Source organism: Sminthopsis crassicaudata, chromosome 2 (assembly GCF_048593235.1).
Source record: "Sminthopsis crassicaudata isolate SCR6 chromosome 2, ASM4859323v1, whole genome shotgun sequence".
Lineage (NCBI taxonomy): Eukaryota > Metazoa > Chordata > Mammalia > Dasyuromorphia > Dasyuridae > Sminthopsis > Sminthopsis crassicaudata.
In genome coordinates this window covers 48,465,798-48,491,270 of record NC_133618.1, presented here as the reverse complement: position 1 = coordinate 48,491,270, position 25,473 = coordinate 48,465,798, and the positions used below count along the sequence as shown (strand labels likewise).

The following is a 25,473-nucleotide window of genomic DNA, read 5'->3' as shown; positions in this document are numbered from 1 at the left end:
GTTGTCTCTACCTGTAGGATCACTTCCAGAAGCTCAAATCCTTCCCAAGAACTGATATTGTTTTTCCTTTAAAAAAAATTCAATAGTATTTTATTTTTCTAAATACATGTAAAGATAGTTTTTAATATTAATTTTTTTCTCTCTACCTTCTTGCCTCTCCAAGACAGCAAGCAATCTGATATAGGTTATACATGTACAGTTATTTTAAACATATTTCCATATTAGCTATTTTGTAAAAGAAAAAAAACAAACCAAAAAAAGGAGAAAATAATATGCTTCAATTTGCCTTCAGTCTTTACAGATCTCTCTTTGGTTGTGGATAGCATTTTTCATCCCTGATCTATTGGAATTGTCTTGAATCACCACATTGTTGAGAAGAGCCAAGTCTATCATAGTTGATCATCACATAATCTAGCTGCTGTGTATAATACTATCTTGGTTCTGCTCACTTCATGTTGTTATTGTTCCTCAGGGGCATCTTAGTAACCCCTCTTCACCTGCTTCTCTCTGGTTTTATCCTTATCATCTTAAGTCCACAGAAATTTCCATTCCCCACCCCTTCCAACAACTAAAAGATGGGTTGTAAAAGTGCATGACCACATTAGTTTGTGTGATTAAAATATTCCATAATCTAATGAAAGCCTTTAGAACAAAAAGGGAAACAAAAGCAGGGCTAGCTTCTTTAATACATTGCTTCCATCTCAAATATGGAGTTTAAATTGTAGAGACATTTTCAGTGCTGCTGCTGCTGCCTTTTTTTTTTTTTTTTTTTTTTTTGCTGAGGCAATTGGGGTTAAATTACTTGCCCAGGGTCACACAGCTAGGAAGTGTTAAGTTTCTGAGGTCACATTTGAACTCAGGTCCTCCTGAGGGCTGGTGCTCTATCCACTGTGCCATTGTGCATCCCCCCACCCCCCCATACATTCTCTTGGGGGAAGATGACACTTAAATTGGGGCAGGAACTTTTCTCTGATGACATGATGTGGAGATGGAAGTGGCTTGGCTTCTTTGATCCAATAAGCATTAGCTATTCTTAGGGAAAAAATATTTCCAAAAGTTAGTTTATTGTTTTTTGTTTATTTGTTGTTTTTTAAAGCTGCTGAATCACAATATGTGAACAAGTTTCAGCTGCTTTTTCAATGTGGTCTGGAATAGTGTTTGACCTAAATATTTCTCTTAATGATCTCTCTGACTTTGGTGGTTTTGGCAATAGTTACAGGTGCTTCAGCTAATTGGCTTTTCTTTGTAATTTGATTTTGTGAGTTGTACTTTCCTGGGGCAGGGTTGGAAAATCTAGGTTTTAAGTTTGACTTCTAAGCCTCTCTTGCCAGCTTAGAAAATCCCATGCTTGTTTTTTTAAAGATTCTGAATTTTTATTTTGTACTTAATAAAAATATAATAAAATTGACATTTTCATATACATAGAATGTTAAAAGATTACATATGAAAATGTAGACCTGTAGTGTTTATACTGCTTGCTTTTTCTTTGTAACTTTCAAAGCTGTCCTGTTTGAGTTTTTCTGTACTTCCTTCTGTTGTCTTGTGCTCAATTTAGAAAAATTTGAATGATAATTATTTCTTCTTTTTCATTCTCTTATCTACTTTTTTTCTCCTAATTCACTTTACTCTGTAACATTTCAAATGAAGTCATTCCAGGTTTCTCTGAAATTGTCCCTGTGTTATTTCTTTTGGCAGAAAACTTTTACTATTTTCACCTTTTAAATATTTTTCTTCTTTTAGATCCTTTTACTCTTTATTTCATCTCTTTGGGATATAGATCTTATAGTAATATCACTGAGTCAAAAGGTATACACAATTTAATAACTTTTTCAGGCCCAGTTCTAAATTGCTATGCACTAGCAGTATGTTAGCCTATTTTCCCACATCCTTCCCATATCCATACGACATGTAACATTTTCATTTTTTCATTATCTTTGTCAATGTTCTTATAATTTGCATTTCTGCAGCTATTAATGATTCAGACCATTTAAAAATGTGATTGTTGATAGCTTAAATTTCTTCTTGTTCATATCTTCATGATTTATCTATTGGAGAATGGCTCTTGCTCTTGTATATTTTAATAAATTCTTCATATCCTTTGGAACTGAGAACTTTATCTTAAGAACTTACTACAGAGATTTTTTTTTTTCCCTCCACGTAAATATTTCGCATGAATTTAAGGTGCATTAGTTTGTATAAACCTTTTCAATTTTAGGCAATCAAAACTGTCCATTATATCTACTATCTCCCTTGTTTGATCATCAGTCAAATCTTTACTTAAGATGGGATATCTTTGGATTTACTGTGGTACTATATTTATTTGCTTGTATTTTTACCTAATCTGTTCCTCTAATAAACTTACCTTTTGATCAGTACTGAATAATGTTGCTATTTACTGATTTGTAGTATTGTAGTCTTCTTCCTACCTACTTTTTTTCTTTATTTCACTTGAGATTCTATAACTTTTTTCTAAGATAAAATTTGAAAATTTGTTATTACTTTTTCTATCTATAAAGTCATTTCTTGATAGCTTGAATGGTAGGACACTGAATAACTAAATTAATTTAAGTATTTTTGATTGCCATTTTTAATACATTGTTTTAGCTTGTCCATGAGCAATTAATATTTTTCTAATTATAGCGGTCTGTCTTTAAGATTGCTTTGTAATTACATTGATGTACTTCCAAGTATGTCTTGACCGATAGACTACCAAATATTTCTTGGGCTATATTGAATGAAATATCTCTTTCATCTTTTTCTACTGGGTTTCATTGATAAAAGGTAGAAATGTTGATGAGTTATAGAGATTTGTTTTATATCCTGTAACTTTGTTGAAGTTATTTCAATTACTTTTTTAATGGACTCATTTGGGTTATTTAGATAGACCATATCGAGTACAAAAAACAATAGTTTTGTTTCCTCTTTGTGCAAATTTATTTCTCTGATTCTCTTTCTTTTTTTCTTATTGCTACAGATAGCATTTTTAGCACCACATTAAATAAATTATGATAGCCAGACATTCCCTATTATGTATATTGTTTACTCTTAGTTTTAGGTTGATCCTATTTATGTTAAGGAAAGATCTATTTATTCCTGTTCTAATTTTTTTTCTTTCTTTTCTTTTTTTTTCTGAGACTGGGGGTAAGTGACTTGCCCAGGGTCACACAGCTAGGACATGTTAAGTGTCTGAGACCAGATTTGAACTCTGGTCCTCCTGAATTCAGGGCTGGTGCTCTATCCATTGCACCACCTAGCTGCCCCTTTAGGCAGTTTTTTTAGGGTTTTTTTTGTTTGTGTGTGTGTGTGTATATATATATATATATATATATTTTAATTATTGATCTTTCTCTGTTTTCTTGATTAAGGAATTTAGAGATACAAATTTTCCTAGAAGGACTGTGTTAGCTGTGGTTGATATGTTTTGCTGTATTGCCTAATTGTTGTTTTCCTTCTTTTTAATTTTTTTTTTTACAATTATCACTTTTATTTATTTATTGTTATTTTCTTGGATGGAATTTTCTATTCCTTTGATTTGTTCTTTGCCCCCCCCCCAATTCTTTAGCATTAAATTAGTTTCTAAGAAACTTTAATCTTTTCTTTAGTGCCTTTTATTAAATGTAATTTTTCTTTCTTTTTTTTTTTTTTTCTTTTTTCTTTTTTTTTTGCTTTTCTGTAGTTGGGATGTTTCCATGCCCTAAAATGTTATCACTTTTTGCAAAGATGGCATAAACTGCTGAGAAATAAGTAAATTTCTCTTGTTTTGATGGAATAATCTTTAGAGGTCTATTACAATTTTTCTCAAGTTTTTTCTTGGATCTTGTTTATCATTTTGTTAAATTTTTCCAGTTTTAAAATGGTACATTTAGGGTACTCCATTATTTTGATTTTATTGTCTGTTTCTCCTTGAAATTCAATAAACTTTTCCTTTAAATATTTAGGTGCCATGTTTTTGTTTGAAAATATGAGTATTGATATTAATTTGTTGGTGCTTTTTAGCATAATGTATTGTCCCTTAACTTTTTTGTTCTATTTTTATTGTTTCCTTCTTTGAGTTCATTTTTGTTGTTTCCTGCTTTTTTAGTTCTTCTGAAGAATAATAATTTTTGCTCAAGTGTCTTTCTTTTCAAAAACATAGTTTTAGATTCTATTTTCTAATCCATCTGCTAGCCTCTTCTGTTTTATGGGTGAGTTCATCTTGTTAATTGTCATTTCCCTCTGTACTTTCCTTTTGCATTTTTTCCTCTCATTTCTCCTTTCCTTTTTTTTTTTTCCCCCCGGAGAAGATGGTGAAAGAAACGTTTGCTTAACACTAGTCATCTATCATTAAACTGCTCTATTTTTGCTTGTTGCTTCTTTTCTTCTTGTCCCATTTTTTGATCACAGTTTTTTATTCTTTCTTTTTATTCTTTTCTTCACACTTCAAAATTCTGATTGGGAATTTGTTTTACTTATCACTAGGCCTTCTGTACAGACCTACCTTTCAAATGGTCTTCTCCCTGCCCCCATCTATTTCCCTGTTGAATTTAATTTATTTCTGTACCATTCACTGAGTATGTCTTTGTGAAGGGAAGGGTTTTCTTTGTCCAGTTCAAATGAAATTGGGGGTTTATGGGATGCCTGTTCCTCATCTATCCCGTTCTTGATTGTTCATCTCATACAATATTATGTTCAACACTGTTTCTTCCCTATTCTTCCTTTGTAAATTCCCTTTTCCTCCCATTAACTTCTTCTAACATCATTAAAACAAAGCAGGACCAAAGAATTTTGCTTGTTTTACTTAACTTTTTTGATTTTGAAGACATTAAGGTTCTTATTTCTTTTTTATTCTTTTTTTCCCCTATTTTCTTTCACTCTTAAAAGTAAAATGATTGTTCTGAATTTTTCTAATTAATCAGATATATCTATTTTTTTTTTTTTTTGCTTTTCTCTTCACTGGTAATTATTATTATTATTATTATTATTATTATTATTATTATTACTTTTTATTTATTTATTTGTTTATTTATTTTTTTGCTGAGGAAATGGGGGTTAGGTGACTTCCAGGATCACACAGCTAGGAAGTGATGTGTCTGAGACCACATTTGAACTCAGGTCCTCCTGACTTCAGGGCTGGTGATCAATCCACTATGCCTTCACTGGCTATTTTATATTCTGAGTATTCTCTGTTTTCATCTCTGCCTACTATTCCCTGTTTTCCTTTAAGTCTTTGCTAAAATCCAATCTTCTGCTAAGAAGCCCTTCCCATTTCCCTTTGATATTATCATCTTTCCTCAGAGATTATCTCTAATATATTCTCTATGGTTTTTGTTTTCACACAACTCTTTGTATTTTGTCTCCTCCATTAGATGGTGAATTTCTTGTGGGACAGACTGTTTTTTCTTTCTGTGTGTCCTCAGTGTTTAGCATAGAACCTAGCACTTTTTTTTTTTTGACTTGATTCTACTTTATTCATATGTTTGCATTATAGATTTTCTACTTAAGACTTTTTTCTCAAGAATACTTGGAAATAGCCTCTTTCATTCAAGGTCCTTTTTTTCCTTCTGTGGGATTATGTTCACTTTCATTAGATAGGTTATTCTTATTTGGAAGCTTTTAATCTTTTTCCTTTTGGAATGTTGCATTCCTAGCTCTCTGCTTCTTTTGATAACTGCCAAGTCTTCAGTGATCCCAACTGTGTTCTCTATACAGTAATTCTAAAATTCTTCTTCATCCATTTCTAGGTTAATTGTTTTCTGCAGAATCACTTAGAGTTGGAAGAGAATGGAGGGGTCGATTCTAGCTTTTTCATTTTGTAGATGAAAAGGTAGAGGCCAGAGAAGTTATTTGCCTTGCCTAGGTAACTTAAAACAGCTTTTAAGTACCTGAAATGAAATTTGAATCTAGATCTTCTTGAGCCTAACTCCAGTACTTTATTCATTGAATAAATGGTACTTGATTTTTTCCAATGAATGAAGCAGTTCACTGATGCCATCAATCTCTTAGTAGTCTCTATTAATAAAGTTCTTTTCATCAAAGAAATGAAAAGAATTAAATGAGGAAACAAACTATCACTCTTTGGAGATAACATATGCTTAGAAAATCTTAGAGAATCAATTAAAAATTAATCAATAAAAAATTGAAATTATTAACAATTTTAGCAAACTTGCATCAGCATTTCTATATATTAACAACTATCTAGTCATAGCAAAAGATAGAGAAATTTAATTTCAAATAAGTGTGAATAATATAAAGTATTTGGGAGTCTCCCTACTAAGACAAACCCAGGAATTATTTGAATACAACTATAAACAATTTTCACACAAATAAAGTCAGATCTAAAAAATTCAAAAAATAATAATATTTCTCATGGGTAGGCAGAGCCAGTATAATAAAAATGACAATGCTATGTAATTTGTTTATTGAGTGCTATATCAATCAGACTATGAAAAAATTATTTTATAAAGCAAAAAAGAAATAATAATTTATCTGGAAGAACAAAAGCTCAAGGATATTGAAGGAATCAATGAAAAAAAATGCTAAAGAAGGTAGTCTAGCCATAACAGATCTCAAATTGTATTATAAAGTGGTAATTTTCAAAACAGCCTGGTACTGGCTAGAAAGTAGAGTGATGGATCAGTGGAATAGATTTGGTACAATTACATTATAGTAAATGACCATAATAATTTAATATATGACAAACTCAAAGTTCCAAGCTTTTGGAACAAAAATTCGTCATTTGACAAAACCTGCTGGGAAAACTAGAAAAAAAAATATGGTAGAAAGTAGGTATAGACCACTGTCTCATACTCTATGCCAGGATAAGATCCAGATATGTTTTGCTCATTAAGGGTGATGCCAGAAAATAGATTTAAGAGAGCATGGAATAGTTTATCTGTCAGATTTATGGATAAGGGAAGAATTTAGAACAAAGAACATATGGAGACCATTACAAGATGTAATATTTTGATTTTATAAAATTAAAAAGATTTTGTACAAACAAAACCAGTGCAACCAAAATTATAAAGAAAACAGAAGTGGGAGAAAATTTTGCAGCAAGTATTTCCCTTTTTAAATTTATTTTTATTTTTTATAATAGTAGCTTTTTATTTTTCAAAATACATGCAAAGATAATTTTCAACATTCACTCTTACAAAACTCTGTGTGTTCCAAATTTTTCTCCTTCCCTTTCCTAGACATTAAATAATCTGATATAGGTTAAACGTGTGCAGTTCTTCTAAACAAATTTCCACATTTATCATGCTGCATAAGAAAAATCAGATCAAAGAGGAAAAAAATTAGCAAACAACAATAATAGAAAAGGTGGAAATATTATGTTGTGATCCATATTTAGTCCTCACAATCCTCTATGTATGCAGTTGGCTCACTCCATCATAAGTCTTTTGGAATTGGTTTGAATCATCTCATTGTTGAAAAGAGCCAAGTCTATCACCATTGATCATCACTTCATTTTTTAAACATAGAAAGTTGTTTATGGGTAAGCATACAGTTATTCCCCATTTGACAAATGGTCAAAGGATATGAAGAGCAGTTTTCATCAAAGAAATCATAACTCTCTAGTCATCTGAAGAAATACTCTAAATCACTGTTATTAGAGAAATGCAGATTAACGTGATATCTCACACATTATAGTGTCTAATAATAACAAAACAGGAAAATGTTGGAAGGGAAAACTAGGTTACCAATGCATTGTTGGTGAAGTTGAGACTGATCTAACCATTTTGGAGATCAATTTAGAACTGTGCCCAAAAAGCTATAAAACTGTATACCTTTTGATCCAGCAATATCACTGCTGGGTCCGTAGTCCAAAGACATCCCCCCAAAGGGAAAGATCCTATTTATATCAAAATATTTCTAGCAGCTCTTTTTGTGGTGACTAAGAATTGGAAATCAAGGGGATGTTGAAGAATGGTAAACATTTAATTGTAATGCAATATTATTGTACCATGAGAAATGACAAAATAATTTTAGAAAAACTAGGAAAGATTTACATGAACTGATGCACAGTGAGATAAACGAAACTGGAGAATATTGTACACAGTAATAACAAAATCCTTAATGAAGAATTGTGAGTGACATAGCTTTTCTTAGTGATGCAATTATTTAAGACTATCTCAAAGGATCAGGGATGAAAACATTATATGCTTGCAGAGAAAGAATTGATATTGATTGAATACTGCCTGAAGCTTGCTATTTTGCATATTCTTTCTTTCTTTTTTTTTTTTATTATTCAAGTCTTGTACAAAATGACTTATGTGGAAATGTTTTATTTGATTGCAGATTGCATATGTATAACTTATATTTGATAATTTAGCATCTCAGAAATCGGGGATGGGAGGGATGGAAGGAGGAATAGAATTTGGAACTCAGGTTCTTTTCATCTATGTGTACAGAATGAATCTATATTCCAACTCCTAGATGTTACTTTTATGGCTTTATATGTAGAAGTTTAAGAATCAGGTCTTTAATTCTAAGAATTTTAATTCTCTCAATTTCATGAAAACTTATCTTGTGAATTATTTCCTTATCAAGTTGTTTCTTGGCTATAGCATACCCTGAAAATTTTATCAGTCAGCAAGCATTTATTTATAAAGAATCTATAAGAAACTAGATAATAGATACTTGCATTTTCTTCTGCTTTTTCAGCTTTTTAATTTTAATTTTTATATTTCTTATCTTTTCTGTTTGCCCAATCTAATTTTCAAGCAGTTCAACACTTGGATAGGGTTTACTGACATCTCTTTTTACTTATTTTGCTTTTAAAATTGTTTACTTTACAATGACATTTAAATCTTTTGCTTCATTTCTTTCAAGTACATTTGGCAGACCTTGTGGCTAGGACATATATATATATATATATAATTTTTTTCCTGAGCTCTCACTTAGTCATGTTGTTGAATTACTGTCCTCTTTTGAGTTTATATTTTGAACCATAATATTTTTTGTTTCTGCATTTTCTTCCATATCTCCAATCTCACATTTTAGATTTAGATAAAGCAGTGAAATTTTTAATTTTTGGTTTTGTTTTTTGTTTTGCTGAGGCATTTGGGGTTAAGTGATTTGCCCAGGGTCATACAACTAAGAAATGTGAAGTGTCTGAGACCAGATTTGAATTTAGATCCTTTTGACATCAGGGCTGGTGCTCTATCTACTGTGCCAGGTAGCTGCCCCTAACGCAGTCAAATTTTAACTGATGTATAGCAGTTGCTTCAAGAAGGATAAAAGAACTTAGAAACTTCTTAAGCCAACAAATATTTGATCTTCCTGCCTAATAGTAAGAGATATTAGACAAAGTAATACTATTTTGGTATGTAAGCTATAAAATATTGCAAGAATAAAAGGTTGGGCTAAAGTTTTTATTTTTACAAATACATGCAAAGATAGTTTTGAACATTCACTTTTGCAAAACCTTTTATTCCAAATTTTTCTCCCTTTTCTCCCTCCTCTAGACAATAAACAGTCCAATATAGGTTAAAAGATGTACAGTTCTTCTAAACACATTTCTATATTTGTCATGCTGTAGAAGAAAAAATCAGTTCACAAAGGGAAAAAAAAATATAAGAAGGAAAAAAAAAAAACCAAGCAACAAACCAAAAAAAAAGTGAAAATACCACGCTTTGATCCATATTCTGTCTTCATAATTCCCTCTGAGGATGCAGGTGACTCTTTCCATCACATGTCTATTGGAATTGCTTTGAATCACCTCATTGTTGAAAAGAGAATGTCATCAGGTTTTAAAACAGTGAAAAACAGTAGAAGAAAAACAAGTTTGCAGAAAGATTAAAGATTAAGACAGGACCAGTTAAGCTAGATTGTTGTGAAATCAGTTCAGGTTAAAAGGAAGAAGAAGAATAAACAGATGAAAAAATGGAAAAGATTTGTAAAAATTTCCATAACAAAGTTTTCTCTGTCAGTGACAATGTTGCTATCACATTTGGGCTTTGAAATTTTAACCTCGGTTCATAAAATGGAACAAAAGAAGACAAAACAGAAAGAGGACCTCAACTGAACCATTACTTATCAGGGTCCCTCTCCCCCTTCTACTTAGATCAGTTTAATTTTTTTTTTTTTTTGTGACTTTATAGTCGTTCAAAGGCATAAAAAGGCCTACCCATGGGAAGTAAGAACCCTTTAGGTCTGACAGATGTCCCAAGTGTGTGTTACCAAATCTTTCCCAGACCAAACTCTTTCCATCTGGAAATGTGTGGGGGTGTTGGCCTGGAAGGGAGTTGTGGCCATGGGTGAGGAAAGAAGGAAACATGCTAGAGATACTGTGAAGGATGACTCAGGAATATAGGGATATGGATAGATGAGTCTAAGGTTGCCAGTCTTGGTGATTAGCAGGATGGTGGATGTCCTTCACTGAAATTAAGCAGTCAGGAAACCAAGTGTATTTAGGGATAAGAGAATGAGTTCTGTTTTAAGGAGTTAGAGATATTTGTGGGTCATCTGAGTTGAGAAGCCCAGCACTTGTATGATGGAGCTCCAAAGAGATAGATGATACTTGGATAAGGAGATTCAGGACTTGCTCTCTATAGAACATTGAAGTTGTGAAAATGGATGGGAGCATTGGAAAAGAATGTAGAGTGAAGGGAGTCACTATGGAGGAAGGTATCGACAGAGTATTTTTAAACCTTGAAATCTTATGTGTTTTAGGTAAAGAAAGTTTTTTCTCAATGTAAGATAGAAATAACTACCTTGGTTCTAAATTCAAGATTGTTCTTGATTTAAGCTCTTCTATTGATTTCCTCTAAATCTTGTTTTCTTTTGAAATTCATCTCACATTCATTGCTTACTACATTCCTATTATTTCTTTGGATCAAGCTTATAATTTCATTGTTTCCTCATCGGGAGTTTCCTAAAACATTTTTTGCCAATGCAGGTCAGCATTTGCTCTGCAATTTAGTCTTTGAGGGTTGCCTGCTGTCTCAAGAAGATAAGGAGCTTGCCCAGGATCACACACAGCCAGGAACTTCAGCCAGTGTTTGCTTCAGGTTTCGATCTCTATCTACTGCCATGTGCTTTCTCCACTTCTCACCATAGTAAAGCTTAGCTTTGCTTATATGCTTTCAAGGCTTTTCCTTGTGTAATAATTCCCCATCTATGTTTGCAGAGAACTTTATGAGGTACTTTCCTAAGTAGTACTTGCCACACCCATTCACCTATATTCTGTTTGGGCAGATTTAAACAAGAATTTTCTCTTTTTAAATTAATTAATTAGTGTTTTTCCCAGTTATGTGTAAAAGCATCAGTTATTAATTTTTTTTTGTTATATGTATACATTCTTTTTTTTTTTTTTTTTTTTTTTTTTCCTGAGGCTGGGGTTAAGTAACCCCAGGGTCACACAGCTAGGAAGTGTTAAGTGTCTGAGACCAGATTTGAACTCGCGTCCTCCTGAATTCAAGGCTGGTTCACTATCCACTGTGCCACCTAGCTGCCCCCTTGTATACATTCTTTTTAAAAACATTTTTAGAAATCATATTTCTTTATAAATCATGTTGGGAGGGGAAAAATCAGAACAAAAGGGAAAAAAACGTGAACATAGCATGTGTGGATTTACATTGTTTCCATAGTTCTCACTCTAAAAGTGGATGGTGTTTTCCATCCAAACTTTATTGGGATTGCCTTGGATCAGTGAAGCACTGAGAAGAACCAAGTGTGTCCTAGTTGATTATTGCACAATCTTGCTGTGCATAATGTATAATGTGTGTATAATGTATTCCATATTCTACTTGTTTCTGGTCAGTACATTTTACTGTCTATTTTTTTGTGCTTCTGTGCCTTCAGTTTTGTTCCGTCCACTGCTTGGAATTGGCCTTCCTTACCCTTCTCACTAAGTGTTCTTTTGTCTTTATTGTTTCATGAGTCCTTTTGGCATTCTGGTGAATTTTATGCATGCCTTCTAATATTAAGAGTCTATTTAAAAATGCATAGAATGTGTAGGATTACAAAGGAAACCAATCATATCAGTATCTCTAGCAATGTATTTGTAAACAAGTTCATGGACCCCAAGTTAAGAACTCTTGCCCTACAGAACAAGAACCTATTTATCCTTTAAAGACCTGGTTCAAGTTACTCTATTAAAACCTTCCCTGATATAATTCTTTGATCCCCTTTCCTTTAGGTTCATGTTGCATTTATACCACATAATTTAGCCTTTCATTACATACTGTCTTTCATTGCTCACTATTATTTAGTATGTGATTTCTTACCAATTTGACTTTCTAAGGTCACTGTATAAGACAGAATTCTCTGGTTCCCTGTAGCACCTATCATAGTTTTGAGTATATAATAGCCATGTGGTTATGGGTGAAGAAAAATACCACGTCAGTCATAACATTTTGCAATCAGTGATAATAAGGACCCTAAGTTAATAAGTTAATATGATGAATTGATGTATTTTGGAATATCTAGTTCATGCTGATAGAAGAGGGCTTGGATTTTATTGGAGGGATCCCTAGAAGAGGTATACAAAGGTATATTACTTCTATTTATAGCCAAATCATGTCTTTCTAAAAGTCAGACTTAAAACAGAAAGCAAATGAAATTTTTTAGAAAATTCTTTATGTTTGAAGAGCAGATAATTTTAGCAAGATAGTTGGATCATGTTATCTTTTTGCATGAGGCAGAATAATGAGAAATAATAGTGCTATAATCTTTAGCCCAAGTTTCTACTCACAAATTTAATCCCTGATGCAAGTAGAAATATACCAAATGCTCAGCAACATGAATTAAGTTGTTTTATTCTTTTTTTTTTTTAAATAATAGCTTTTTATTTTCAAAAAACATGCAAAGATAGCTTTCAGTAGTGTTTTGTTCTTATAGCATATAATTGTCTGGAGAAAAAGCATCTCTATTTTTATTATTACCAATAATTATTTAATCAACTCTTGGAAACTTTTTTTTTTTTTTAAAACATCCCTCTCTCTAACAATGGATTTCCTATTTTGTATTTTTTTTTGAAAACTGCCTCTTGAATTTAATTGAAATTAAGTATCAGAAATGATTTTTTTAATGCTATAGATATAAGTAATCTACTTATGTATCTGAAGTTTTAACTTAGGAGAAAATTCTGCATTCTAAAATGAGTAATTACCTGGATTTTACTCTATTGTGGAAATTGAGTTTGAAATGAAGTGTAAGAATATCCTTCTATTTTTCAGTTGCAGTTGTGCTCATTTGGTTTTCTCTCCTAAGCTGAAACAAAAGTTATACTCATTATTCTAAGTGACATTACTTTATCCTGTCACTCCTGTTGTAGGCTCCTTTCTACCTCTTGCCTGATCTGCCACTTTTCAGTGGCACACCTCCACTAGCCAGTGAAGGAGGACCTCTTTGCCTGTCCTCTGCCTGTGGCTTTCAGGTACAGTTCATCAGGTTGGAAGCATCCTCCCTGCTCTTGGGTTTCTTTTTGTCTGCTGGCCTACTTCTGTGTGGGGAAGCTGTATGTGCCTACTCCTCTATATGAGTGTAATTTAGCATGTCCAGAGAAACACAAGGAGATAGGAATAAAGAAAGGGAAGAAAGACAAGAAGGATCTTGAATTGCTAGTGTTTGAAAGCCTCAGAATATGACAAGAAGTGGGTTTTGTTCCTTCTAAACCTTGAGTAAGGTTCCTGGATGTGATCCTTAAAACTTAGTCAAATTCATGATCTTGGAACCAGTTCCCATTTCTGCATCATTCTCTTTGTGAGAATATATATTACCTCTAGCCTCACTCTAGGGATCACATAGTTTTTTTCACTTTGTTAGTCACCATGTTATCTTCCTCTTTGTTCACTTTATTGGCTTTCCCTTCTTTCAGAAAGGCACTGCTTGCTCTGTGAAGCCTTCTCTTATTCAGTTTTCTTTGTATAGCTCCTAGCATTCTTTTCATCTCTTTAGTATGTCATATTTTAACTTAGTCATTTGTGTACCTGCTTTGTTCCTCTCCCAAATCTTATTCTCCATCTAGATCTGACCTCATCTCCCTAGAATTTGATGCTGATGAATGCTGTATTTATGTATAATCCATGGAGTTGTTCCCTGTCATGGATCAAGCCTACCAGATTTCTAGTATTTCATCCTCTCTTCTACACCTGTGCAAATCCTGCCTTTCTTTAAGACCTGGTTTGATCCATTCTACTCTGTTAAATCTCCTGAAATACGTAATCCACACTCATCTCTTTTTAGAATTTGCAGAGTGCTTCATATTTTTGTTTGTTTGTTTTATTTTTTAATTTTATTTTTTGTTTTATTTTTCTTTTTTTTCATATTTTTGAATCTGTAGGAATCTTCTCTAGTATAACTCAAGTAAATATATAAAAATGTGGAACCCATTACTTAAAGTTTTTTAAGTTGATTTATTCTTATGTCACCAAAATTCTCCTCTTTAACGCTCTTGCTCCCAGAGAGAGAAAGATTTTCCAAAGAGTCATTCCATACAACGAGGAATTTTTCTATTATTTATTGATGTAGTCTTTCACTTTGGTATAACTCTTTAGTAATCTCTTCTATTTAGGGATGTTTTCCATTGTTGTTGTTCTCTTGTTTTAAGTCATGTCCAACTCTCTGTGACCCCATTTGGGGTTTTCTTGGCAAACATACTGGAACTGTTTGCCATTGCCTTCTTCAGTTCATTTTATAGATGAGGAAACTGAGACAAACGGGGTTAAGTGACTTGCCCAGAGTCATACAGCTAATAATGAGTTTTCCTGATTCCAGGCCAGGTATCCACTGTGCCATCCTAGCTACCCCAGTTTTTCTTTACATGAAGCCTATGTTGATTGTCTATAACTTTTACCCTTATTCTTAGTTGTATTCTTTTTTATTATTATTAATTTTATAATTATAAAATTTTTTGACAGTACATATGCATGAGTAATTTTTTTTAAATAACATTATCCCTTATATTCATTTTTCCAAATTTTCCCCTCCACTGCCTCCCCTAGATAACAGATAATCCCATACATATTAAATGTGTTACAATATAACCTAGGTACAATATATGTGTGTAAATCCAATTTTCTTGTTGCACGTTAAGAATTGGATTCCGAAGGTATAAGTAACCTGGGTAGATAGACAGTAGTGCTAACAGTTTACACTCAATTCCCAGTGTTCCTTCTCTGGGTGTAGCTGTTTCTGTCCATCATTGATCAACTGCAAGTGAGTTGGATCTTCTTTATGTTGAAGATATCCACTTCCATCAGAATACATCTTCATTCAGTATTGTTGTTGAAGTGTATAGTGATCTTCTGGTTCTGCTCATTTCACTCAGCATCAGTTCTTGTAAGTCTCTCCAAACCTTTCTGAATTCATCTTGCTGGTCATTTCTTACAGAGCAATAATATTCCATAACATTCATATACCATAATTTACCCAACCATTCTCCAATTGATGGACATCCATTCATCTTCCAGTTTCTAGCCACTACAAAAAGAGCTGCCACAAACATTTTGGCATATACAGGTCCCTTTTCCCTCTTTAGTATTTCTTTGGGATATAAGCCCAGTTAGCAGCACTGCTGGATCAAAGGGTATGCACATTTTGATAACTTTTTGGGCATAATTCCAGATTGTTCTCCAGAATGGCCAGATTCTTTCACAACTCCAACAATGCAGTTTTCCCACATCCCCTCCAACATTCATCATTATTTGTTCCTGTCATCTTAGCAAATCTGACAGGTGTGCAGTGATATCTCAGAGTTGTCTTAATTTGCATTTCTCTGATCAGTAGTGATTTGGAACACTCTTTCATATGAGTGGATATAGTTTCAATTTCATCATCTGAAAATTATCTGTTCATATCTTTTAACCATTTATCAATTGGAGAATGGTTTGATTTCTTACAAATTAGGATCAATTCTCTATATATTTTGGAAATGAGACCTTTATCAGAACCTTTAACTGTAAAAATATTTTCCCAATTTGTTACTTCCCTTTTAATCTTGTTTGCATTAGTATTATTTGTACAGAAACTTTTTAGTTTGATGTAATCAAAATCTTCTATTTTGTGATCAATAATGATCTCTAGTTCTCCTCTAGTCATAAATTCCTTCCTCCTCTACAGGTCTGAGAGGTAGATTATCCTCTATTTCTCTAATCTATTTATTATCTCCCTCTTTATACCTAAATCATGGACCCATTTTGATCTTATCTTGGTATGTGGTGTTAAGTGTGGATCCATATCTAATTTCTGTCATACTAATTTCCAGTTTTCCCAACAATTTTTTTCAAATAATGAATTTTTATCCCCAATGTTGGTATCTTTGGGTTTATCAAACACTAGGTTGCTATAGTTGTACCCTTTTTTTCCTTTGTACCTAATCTGTTCCACTGATTGACTGGTCTATTTCTTAGCCAATACCAAATGGTTTTGGTGACTGCTGCTATATAATATAGCTTTAAATAAGGTATACCTAGACCACCTTCATCTGATGTTTTTTTTCATTAATTCCCTTGAGATTCTCGACCTTTTATTCTTCCATATGAACTTTGTTGTTATTTTTTCTAAGTCACTAAAATAGTTTCTTGGGAGTCTGATTGGTATAGCACTAAATAAATAGATTAGTTTGGGGAGTATTGTCATCTTTATTATATTCGCTCGGCCTATCCACAAGCACTGGATGTCTTTCCTCCAATTATTTAAATCTGACTTTATTTTTGTGGCAACTGCCTTGTAATTTTTCTCATATAATTCCTGACTATTCTTTGGTAGATGGATTCCCAAATATTTTATGCTCTCAACATTTGTTTGGAATGGAATTTCTCTTTGTATCTCTTGCTTTTACAATTTGTTGGTGATGTATAAAAATGCTGAGGATTTATGTGGATTTATTTTGTACCCAGCAACTCTGCTAAAGTTGTGAATTATTTCTAATGACTTTTTATTAGAATCTCTGGGGTTTTCTAAGTATACCATCATATCATTTGCAAAGAGTGACAGTTTGATTTCCTCATTACCTACTCTTATTCCTTTAATCTCTTTCTCGACTCTTATTGCCGAGGCTAGCATTTCTAATACAATATGGAATAGTAATGGTGATAGGGGACAACCTTGTTTCACTCCTGATCTTACTGGGAAAGGTTCCAGTTTATCTCCATTACATATTATACTTACTGACGGTTTTAAATATATGCTCCTGATTATTTTAAGGAATAGTCCATTTATTCCTATACTCTCAAGCGTTTTTAGTAGGAAAGGATGTTGGATTTTATCAAATGCTTTTTCTGCATCTCTTGAGATGATCATATGGTTTTTATTAATTTGATTATTAATATGGTCAATTATATTAATAGTTTTCCTAATATTAAACCAGCCCTGCATTCGTGATATAAATCCTACTTGGTCATAGTGTATTATCCTGGGGATGATTTTCTGAAGTCTTTTTGCTAATATCTTATTTAAGATTTTAGCATAAATATTCATTAAGGAGATTGGTCTATAGTTTTCTTTCTCAGTTTTCAATCTACCTGGTTTAGGTATCAGTACCATGTCTGTGTCATAAAAGGAGTTTGATAGGACTCCTTCATCCCCTATTTTTTCAAATAGTTTATATAACATTGGGGCTAATTGTTCTTTAAATGTTTGGTAGAATTCACATGTAAATCCATCTGGTCCTGGGAATTTTTTTCTGGGAGTTGATTAATAGCTTGTTCTATTTCTTTTTGTGAAATGGGACTATTAAGCAGTTTACCTCCTCCTCTAGGAAGCCTATATTTTTGGAAGTAGTCATCCATTTCACTTAAGTTATCAAATTTATTGGCATAAAGTTGGGCAAAGTAACTCCTTATTATTTTTCTAATTTCCTCTTCATTGGTGAAAAGATCCCCCTTTTCATTTTTAAGACTAACAATTTGATTTTCCTCTTTCCTTTTTCTGATCAGATTTACCAAAGGTTTATCTATTTTATTGGCTTTTTAATAAAATCAACTCTTGGTTTTATTTATTAGTTTAATAGTTTTTTTACTTTCAATATTATTGATTTCTCCTTGAAATTAGAATTTCAAGTTTAGTTTTTGGTTGGGGGTTTTAAATTTGGCCTTTTTCTAGCTTTTTAAGTTGAAGGCCCAATTCATTAATCTTCTCTTTCTCTATTTTATTCAAGTAAGCCTCTAAAGATACAAAATTTTCCCTTATTACCGCTTTAGCTGCATCCCACAAATTTTGGTATGATGTCTCATCATTGTCATTATCTTGGGTGAAATTTTAAAAATCCTACTGCGAACTTTCTGTATTCTGACTTTGAATCTCAACAAACAATTGAAATTAGTTTCTCCAAAATTATCTTTAATTGCCAGATCAGCTGGCCAGCAGCATTTGCCACTATTGACCACCTTCCCTTCCATAACCTTTCCTTTGTTTCTTGTGACACTGCTCTCAGTGCACTTCTCTATCTTCAAACTCCTTTACTCTATCTCTGTGTTGTATTCATGAACTGAGAGTGTATTGCAGAGCTCTTTTATGAGCCCTCTTTTCTTTCTTCATTCTTTCATTTAGGATCTCATCAGACACTGTAGATCAGTGATCATCTGAAAGCCTCCAACCCACAGGCCCTGATTGAAGGAGCAGCCCTTGTGTAGGTAGATGGAGCTCCTCTATCCTATAACCGATCAGCTGTCCCGATGGAACAGGCAAGCCAGCATAGCTAGAAAATGGTACCCTGCCATGGAGACAAGAGGCAGCTGTGCCAGATGGGCTCCACTACCTAGGTCACTACTCCCTTTATACTCTGGTGGAGACAGAGAAGTAGTTTAGGATTTTGCGCCCCCAAACCCTGGAGATATCAGTGTAGCCTACCCCTATTCACTCTCTACTTGATTTGGTTCCAAATTGCCTCTTGCAGCTACTATCATTGAGGGGGCCGATCTTTGTGAAGCAGTTGCCTGCTACTGCTACCAACCACTGACCCACTGTAGCTCACTGGTAGCTAAGCCCAAGAGTCCTGGGAACAGTAGCACCCCCTCGATTCACTGGCCTTGCTTTCAGCCTGTTCCTCTTTGCCAAGATTCAAGTAATAAACTCTTGGGGAGATAGAATCTGACAGCTTCCTCTAGTGATATTGTAACCCCTATGTGCTGAGTAGTTAGTAACTGTAGTTACTAAGACTTGGAAAACAACGTGCTTCTCTCCAAAATCTTTAGCACTGTCAAATAGTTTGACATCAGAAACAAATAAGTTTTTATGAATGGAAATTACATTAAGGAAGATTCAGAACTATCCACTTTGCCACTACACTCTAGAAATCAGGGGGCTTTTCAATCCAACTTGCCTCTGAAACCTCTTTGTATTGTTGTCTTCTAGAATGTGAACCCCCGAGATCAGGGACTGTCGTGTTTATATTTGCATCCCCAACACTCAGGACAATACTGTTCACTTAGTAAGCACTTGTTGCCCCATGGGTATCTTAGATTCTGTATATGTCCAGCAGACTAATCTTTACCCCCAAACCTTTCTCTCTGCCAACTTTCGTATTACTATCCAGGGTATTGCCATCTTCTGCCTCCTGTGTTTGTAATCTTCTCATCTTTGAGTCTTTGTCCCATGTAGGTGCCAGATTTTGTCATTTTTTCTTCTCACAGGCACTATCTTAGTTTAGGCTTTTCTCACTTCTCTTCTGGTGCTGTGGTTTCTTGTTGTGTTAGTGAGTTAGCATTTATTAAGTGCCTACTATCTGCCAGACACTACACTAATACAAAAAGGAGCTCCTAATTTAATGCATCTCCCTGCCTCCAGTCTCTCTCCTTTCTAGTTCATTCTCCTAATAGCTGCCACAGTTGTTTTTACTGAATCTGGACATGTCACTCCTCTCTCCACTATGCTAACCCTTTCTTTCCCTGTCCTTCCCAAAACTTCAGTCATTTCCTAGTAGCTTTAGGAATAAATATAAAACCTCTCTTTGATATTTAAAGCTCTCTGCAATCGGGCCTCTTTCTTTCTAGTCTTTTAACACATGACTGTCCTTCATGCAATCTGTAGTCCAGCCAAACTCGCCTCTTGGTGTTCCTTGCACTGACTGGCACTCCACCTCCTGTTTCTAGGGCCATTACACTGGCTGTCTCCCTTGCTTAGGATACTCTCCCTTCTTATCTCTTCTTCTTAGAATCTCCAGCTTACTTCAATACTCAGCTCAAATGCCACTTACGCTTGAAACTTTTCTGGGTCTTCCTAAATCACTAGAGCTTTCCCTTTAAGATCACCTTTTATCTACTCTGTAGATATATTGTATATTCTATTTATGTACAGATTGACTCTCTTCTTAGAATGCAAGTTCCTTGAGGGCAAAAACTATTTTTGTTCTCTCTTTATACCTTTAAAGCTTACTTAACATGTGTCTCATAACATTGTAAGCTTTTTAACAAATACTTATTAATATAGATTATTTACAGAAATCTTTATTATTCTATTATTCTGTGATTCTGTCTTAAATGCTTTTGTGTCCCTCATGGCACTTAGCATAATTCTGAGGATGTCAGGCTTTAATGATGAATGAAAGGAATGATTTCCCCATAATTTATAGGCTCGTAATTGAGGAGTTTTCTAGTTCAATCCCTTCATTTTACAGATGAGGAAAATAAAGCCCAGAAAATTAAATTGTCTCCTCTAAGGTCACACACTCCACTAATAAATAGCAGATCTGGCATCTGAAACCAGAACTTCTGACTCCAAGTCTAGTACTCTTGACCCTATATCACTGCATCACAGCTGCCTGACTATTAAAGACAGTTTTGAAGCAGTTGACAGGGATTCTCCTATAGATTGTCTGATATGTTCTTAGACCCTGGGATGAACAAGTCATATGATTGGCATTTGCCTCAATAAAACTGGTTAGAAAATTGTTCCCCTTCCCCCAAAAAACAACCAAACAACCCACATATAATATATATGCTTTCTTTCTTGAAATGAAATTTTTAAAGAAGAGAATATATAAAATGAAATTTATTTTAATTATCTCCTCTTTAAATATTAATATGATCTTATCTTTTGTTCCTTATCTATTTATTTTAAATCTTTTCCATTGGTTTTCCCATTTATTAAGAGGAAAAGAAACGGAAAGAACGGGAAGATCAGATGTATCGTGAACGGTTACGGACCTTATTTGTCATTGCTGTTATCATGAGCCTGCTGAACTCTCTAAACATTAGTGTGGCTAGCATTTCCTGGAGCGACTTTGTAAATGAGATGCTGGCAAAGGGGGAAGTGCAACGGGTCCAGGTGGTGCCAGAGAGTGATGTAGTGGAAATCTATCTGCACCCAGGAGCTGTTGTATTTGGCCGACCTGTAAGTAAATCCACCAACTTATAAATGAATTATAGGTAAATCTTACTTTGTTTAGGATTTTAGTGTGAATCTGATCTTTGTTTTGTCGTATAATTTTTTGTGGCCTAGGGGAAATTAATCTTGAGGTGCATCATTTTGTTATGTAGAGATCACTATTCTAATTTGTTGGTTTTATAAAATATAATGTGGGAGTTTCCTTAAAAAAGGCATGACTATATTTTAAAATAATTTTAACTTTGAGATGTAGTTAGTGCCTATTATGTGTTCTGTTAGAGAATTGGGGAAACTTGATATAAAGGTTAAAATATGCTGTTTTGGAGATGCACTGTTAGCTTTGTGATTTTAGACAAGTCACTTAGCATCTTAGGACCTGGGCTACAGTAAGATTATAAATTATTGAGGAGTTACAGGTTTATAGTGGTAGAGTGATTTTCCATACTCATTTCCCAGACAGATATTCAATATTGTGCTACTGTGAGCTAAGATATAAGGGGTAGGGAAGGTATGACTCTCAAGGACCCTAAAATCAAATAAAGAAAAAAAAATAAGATTAGCTGACACATAGAATAATAAAGCAATCTATAGAAGACCTAGTTTATTTTATGCAGAACTGGAATGCTGTAGGAAATCATTGAAGAAATTTAATTTTTCAAAGATGTCTTCCTTAAGGAGAAAGACCTTGATATGGGCTTTGAAGGATGAAGATGAGTAGGTTTATATAATTGAGAAAAAAAAAAAAAAAGGATACTTCAATTAATAAAGGCATGAAGGAGGAGTCCAGTTTGAATCCATGGAGAGTGCTTTTGGCAAGGAATAAGTAATAAGACTGGATAGGTAGACTAAACCGAGCCTTTTCAAGACTTTGAAGGTCAAGCCAAGGAGTTTAGATTTCTTATGTCAACGTCAATGTCAACGGGATCAAGGAAGGTTTTTGAACAGGAAAGTGATGTGATGAAAACAGTATTTAAGGGAAATGAATTAGAAATTTGCAGAATGAATTGGAAGGTCAAACAGTTGAAAGGCCAGTTAGAAGTCTCTTATATTAATCCAAATACAAGATGCTGAGGGCTTGAAGTAGGGAGCTATGTAAAGAGCGATGAAAAGGTAAATAAAAGAAATTTCATAATTTAAATGAGCAAGTCTTGGTAATTCTTTAACTATTTGTGGTGAAGGATGAATTAAAGATAACCAAGCTTGGGTGACTAGATGCATGTCAATACCATTGTCAGGGGTAAGAAACTCTCCTTAGAGGGGATGAGTTAATTATAAGACACTTTTAGGTTGAGATGATAAGACTTCCAAATGGGAATGTTTTATGTAGACAGAAACTCAAAACAAATTCATTTGCGTATAAATCAGGGAATTTTTTTAAAACAGATAGAGATAATTTTCTTTAATATATGTTCATAGATTTAGTCAGAGATAACTTTGCTCAATTATACTATTTTTACACAGTAGGTTATACAGAGAATCCTGTTCCTATATCATTAATATTTCCCTCAGAAAAATAATTGTAGGTATTAGTAATGGCAAGCATTAAATAATATCACAAAGAATGAAATAAAATCCCTTTTAACTTTTAACAGACAGAAAAGATTTAGTGTGATGGGAGTTATCCTTGAGTTGAAAATCTCAAACTGCATGTCCCAATCCAAAAATAAACTTTTTTATCTTCCTTCTCTTTTCCTCTTCTTGCCCCCAACCCTCCCCTCTACCTGACCTCCCATTACTCCCATTATTACAGATGTTACCACTATTCTTCCAACCAAACAGACTTTCAACCTAGGTATTATTTTTGACTTCCTTTTCTCACTGCCTGCTTCTATCCCCCAATATCCAATTTAAATGAAAGAATTTTCAACATAGCAATGAGCATTGGAGCCTTAGGAGTAAACATTTACTAAATACCTACTCTGTGCTAGATATGAATATATAAAGGGAGAAGAGTGGAGATAAAGTAACTTGATCCATGGTAAGAGAATTAAGATGGAGAATGTTGTATGGGAGACCTATGAATACATGTGACTAAAAGAAAGAATTAATGGAGAGATGGGCTGAACATACAGGAGATGGTGGAACTGTAGGAGCCAGAAATGTGACTTAGGCTGTTAAGTAGCTTAGCTTTAGAGAACAAGAGAGACACCTGAAGATATCTAAACCATAAGATAAAAACTAGCAATAGCTCACATTTATCCTTACGTATCAGTGCCAAACATATGGTATCAATATCAAATAGATCAAAGCTTCTAACATACATATGATGAAAATAGCCACTCCCAGATTTTCAGGTATGCTACTGAATGGAGTTGAGTCCTCTCCCCTTGTTTCTTCCTTTTACAGTTTCTACTTGGGCTTAAGTTTGAGTACTATAAAATATATTAGACTGGGATTACATTTTAATTTCCTACTTCCCATTTTTTTTGCCCTTAGAATAATTACTTAGGAAAATAGATTTAGAGTTAGAAGTGAGCTTATATAGGTCATATATTCTAATCTCTCTTTTATTTGTGAAGATACTGAATCCTAGAGAGGTTAAGTGACTACTGACTGACGGTTAGATTGAGTTAAATATCAAATTCCAGTCCATTGTCTCCAAATCAAGTGATCTTTTCATTGCCTCCCTGAATTTACCTCTGTGAGTTTCTGTTTTCTCCTATGTAACATGAGATAACTGGAATGGATTACTTCTGAAGGTCTTTCTAGTTGTAAATTTATATTGCTTTATGAATAACTTTGAAGAATGAAACCTTCTGCTACATTATTCTCTCTTTCCTAGGTAAGCCTACAATACTTAAAACATGACCTGGGTGTCATAATGTATCTCAAAAAATGGATTTTGTTTAGTTGAATTACTGGATTTTAAGAGTTGCTGTGGCCAAAGTATTCATCATCAGTTTTCTGATAATGAGTCTGTCCATGATTAGTTAGGCCTGTCTTCAGAACACAAAGGTTTGTGTTCTGTTGCAGGAATCATAGTTAAAGCATTTTCCATCATAACACAACCTGCTAGAACTTGTGTTCACTAGTGTAGTCCTTGAGAATCCAGGTTCACCTCCAAGTACTGATGAGTCATTGTTGGAGGAAGCATTCAGATCAATGAGATCACTGATCCATTTGAATATTTGTGAACTGGCTTTTCATAGCATGCTTTTTTTCTTCAGAATTGGCATGGTCAGTCCCATTACCCAAGCTGCTTTCTTTGCTCATTCTTTTAGCATTAGAGAAAAATGGAGATACTACCATTTTTTTGGTCTATTTCCAGACTTTGTTTGAAGACCTTGAATTTTAAAAATTAAAATTGTATTCAGTATCCTTGAATGCTTTTGGCTATAGACTTTTTAAAGTTTTTGTTTCATATCAACAGATAATGAATGTCTGAGGTACACATGACATTGTATTGGATGCTGTAGCAGAATGTAGACTAAAATATGCATTCCATTTTTGGGGGGGTCTTACATTTTCTAGATAAACATTGATTAAACATTAAACATTCCATAAAGGTATATTCTTGGTAATCTCTGAAAAATATAAGATATTTAAATAACAATTAATAAAATAATACACATATATATCATGTGATCACAGAATTTTAGAATTAAAAGGGACCATCTAGGTCAAACCTGACTGAAAAAAAAAGTTTCCATTATAATGGACTCAGAAAATAGTCATTCAGGTTCTTCCTGAAAGTATTCTGAGAAGAAAGAAACGTACTTCTCAAGTTAGTTTGTTGGGCTATTGGACTTTTAATTATTAGGAAATTTTTCTCAACATCAAGCCTATATTTATTTTCTTGTAACTCCCACTTTTTACTCTGGTTCTTCCTTTAAGGATAAAAAGAAAAAATCTAATTTCATTTCCAGGTAGTGGAAGACAGCTGTCATATGTCTCTATATCTTATCTTTTGTGCTGAACACACTAAATTCTTTTAGCTGAACTTGAGTCTTCACCACTCCAGCTGCCTTACTCTGGTTCATCTGTAGCTTGTCATTGTTCTTCCTAAATCATGGCTCTCAGAATTGAACATAGGACAACAGTTGTACAGTCTGACTAGAACAGTGTGTGAAAGGACTTGAATTGCCTGCTCTGGTTCTAAAGGTTTTGCCTGCCAAGATATTGGTGAAGATTCCATTTGCTTTTTTGACTGCCATATCATTCTGTTGATGCTTATTGAGCTTTTAGTCCATAAGAATTAAGCCAATAATAAGCACTCTAGGAATT

The 25,473-nt window shown here is 33.7% G+C and overlaps 1 protein-coding gene across 1 annotated transcript in view; it reads left to right on the top strand.

The window, feature by feature from the left end:
• The window catches only part of SPG7 (SPG7 matrix AAA peptidase subunit, paraplegin), an 82,050-nt gene that overhangs the window by 10,396 nt on the left and 46,181 nt on the right, over positions 1-25,473 (top strand). The window contains exon 4 of the mRNA XM_074286175.1: positions 21,014-21,255. Within this exon, the coding sequence (XP_074142276.1) occupies positions 21,014-21,255 (242 nt within the window). The remainder of the gene's footprint in view (positions 1-21,013; positions 21,256-25,473) is intronic.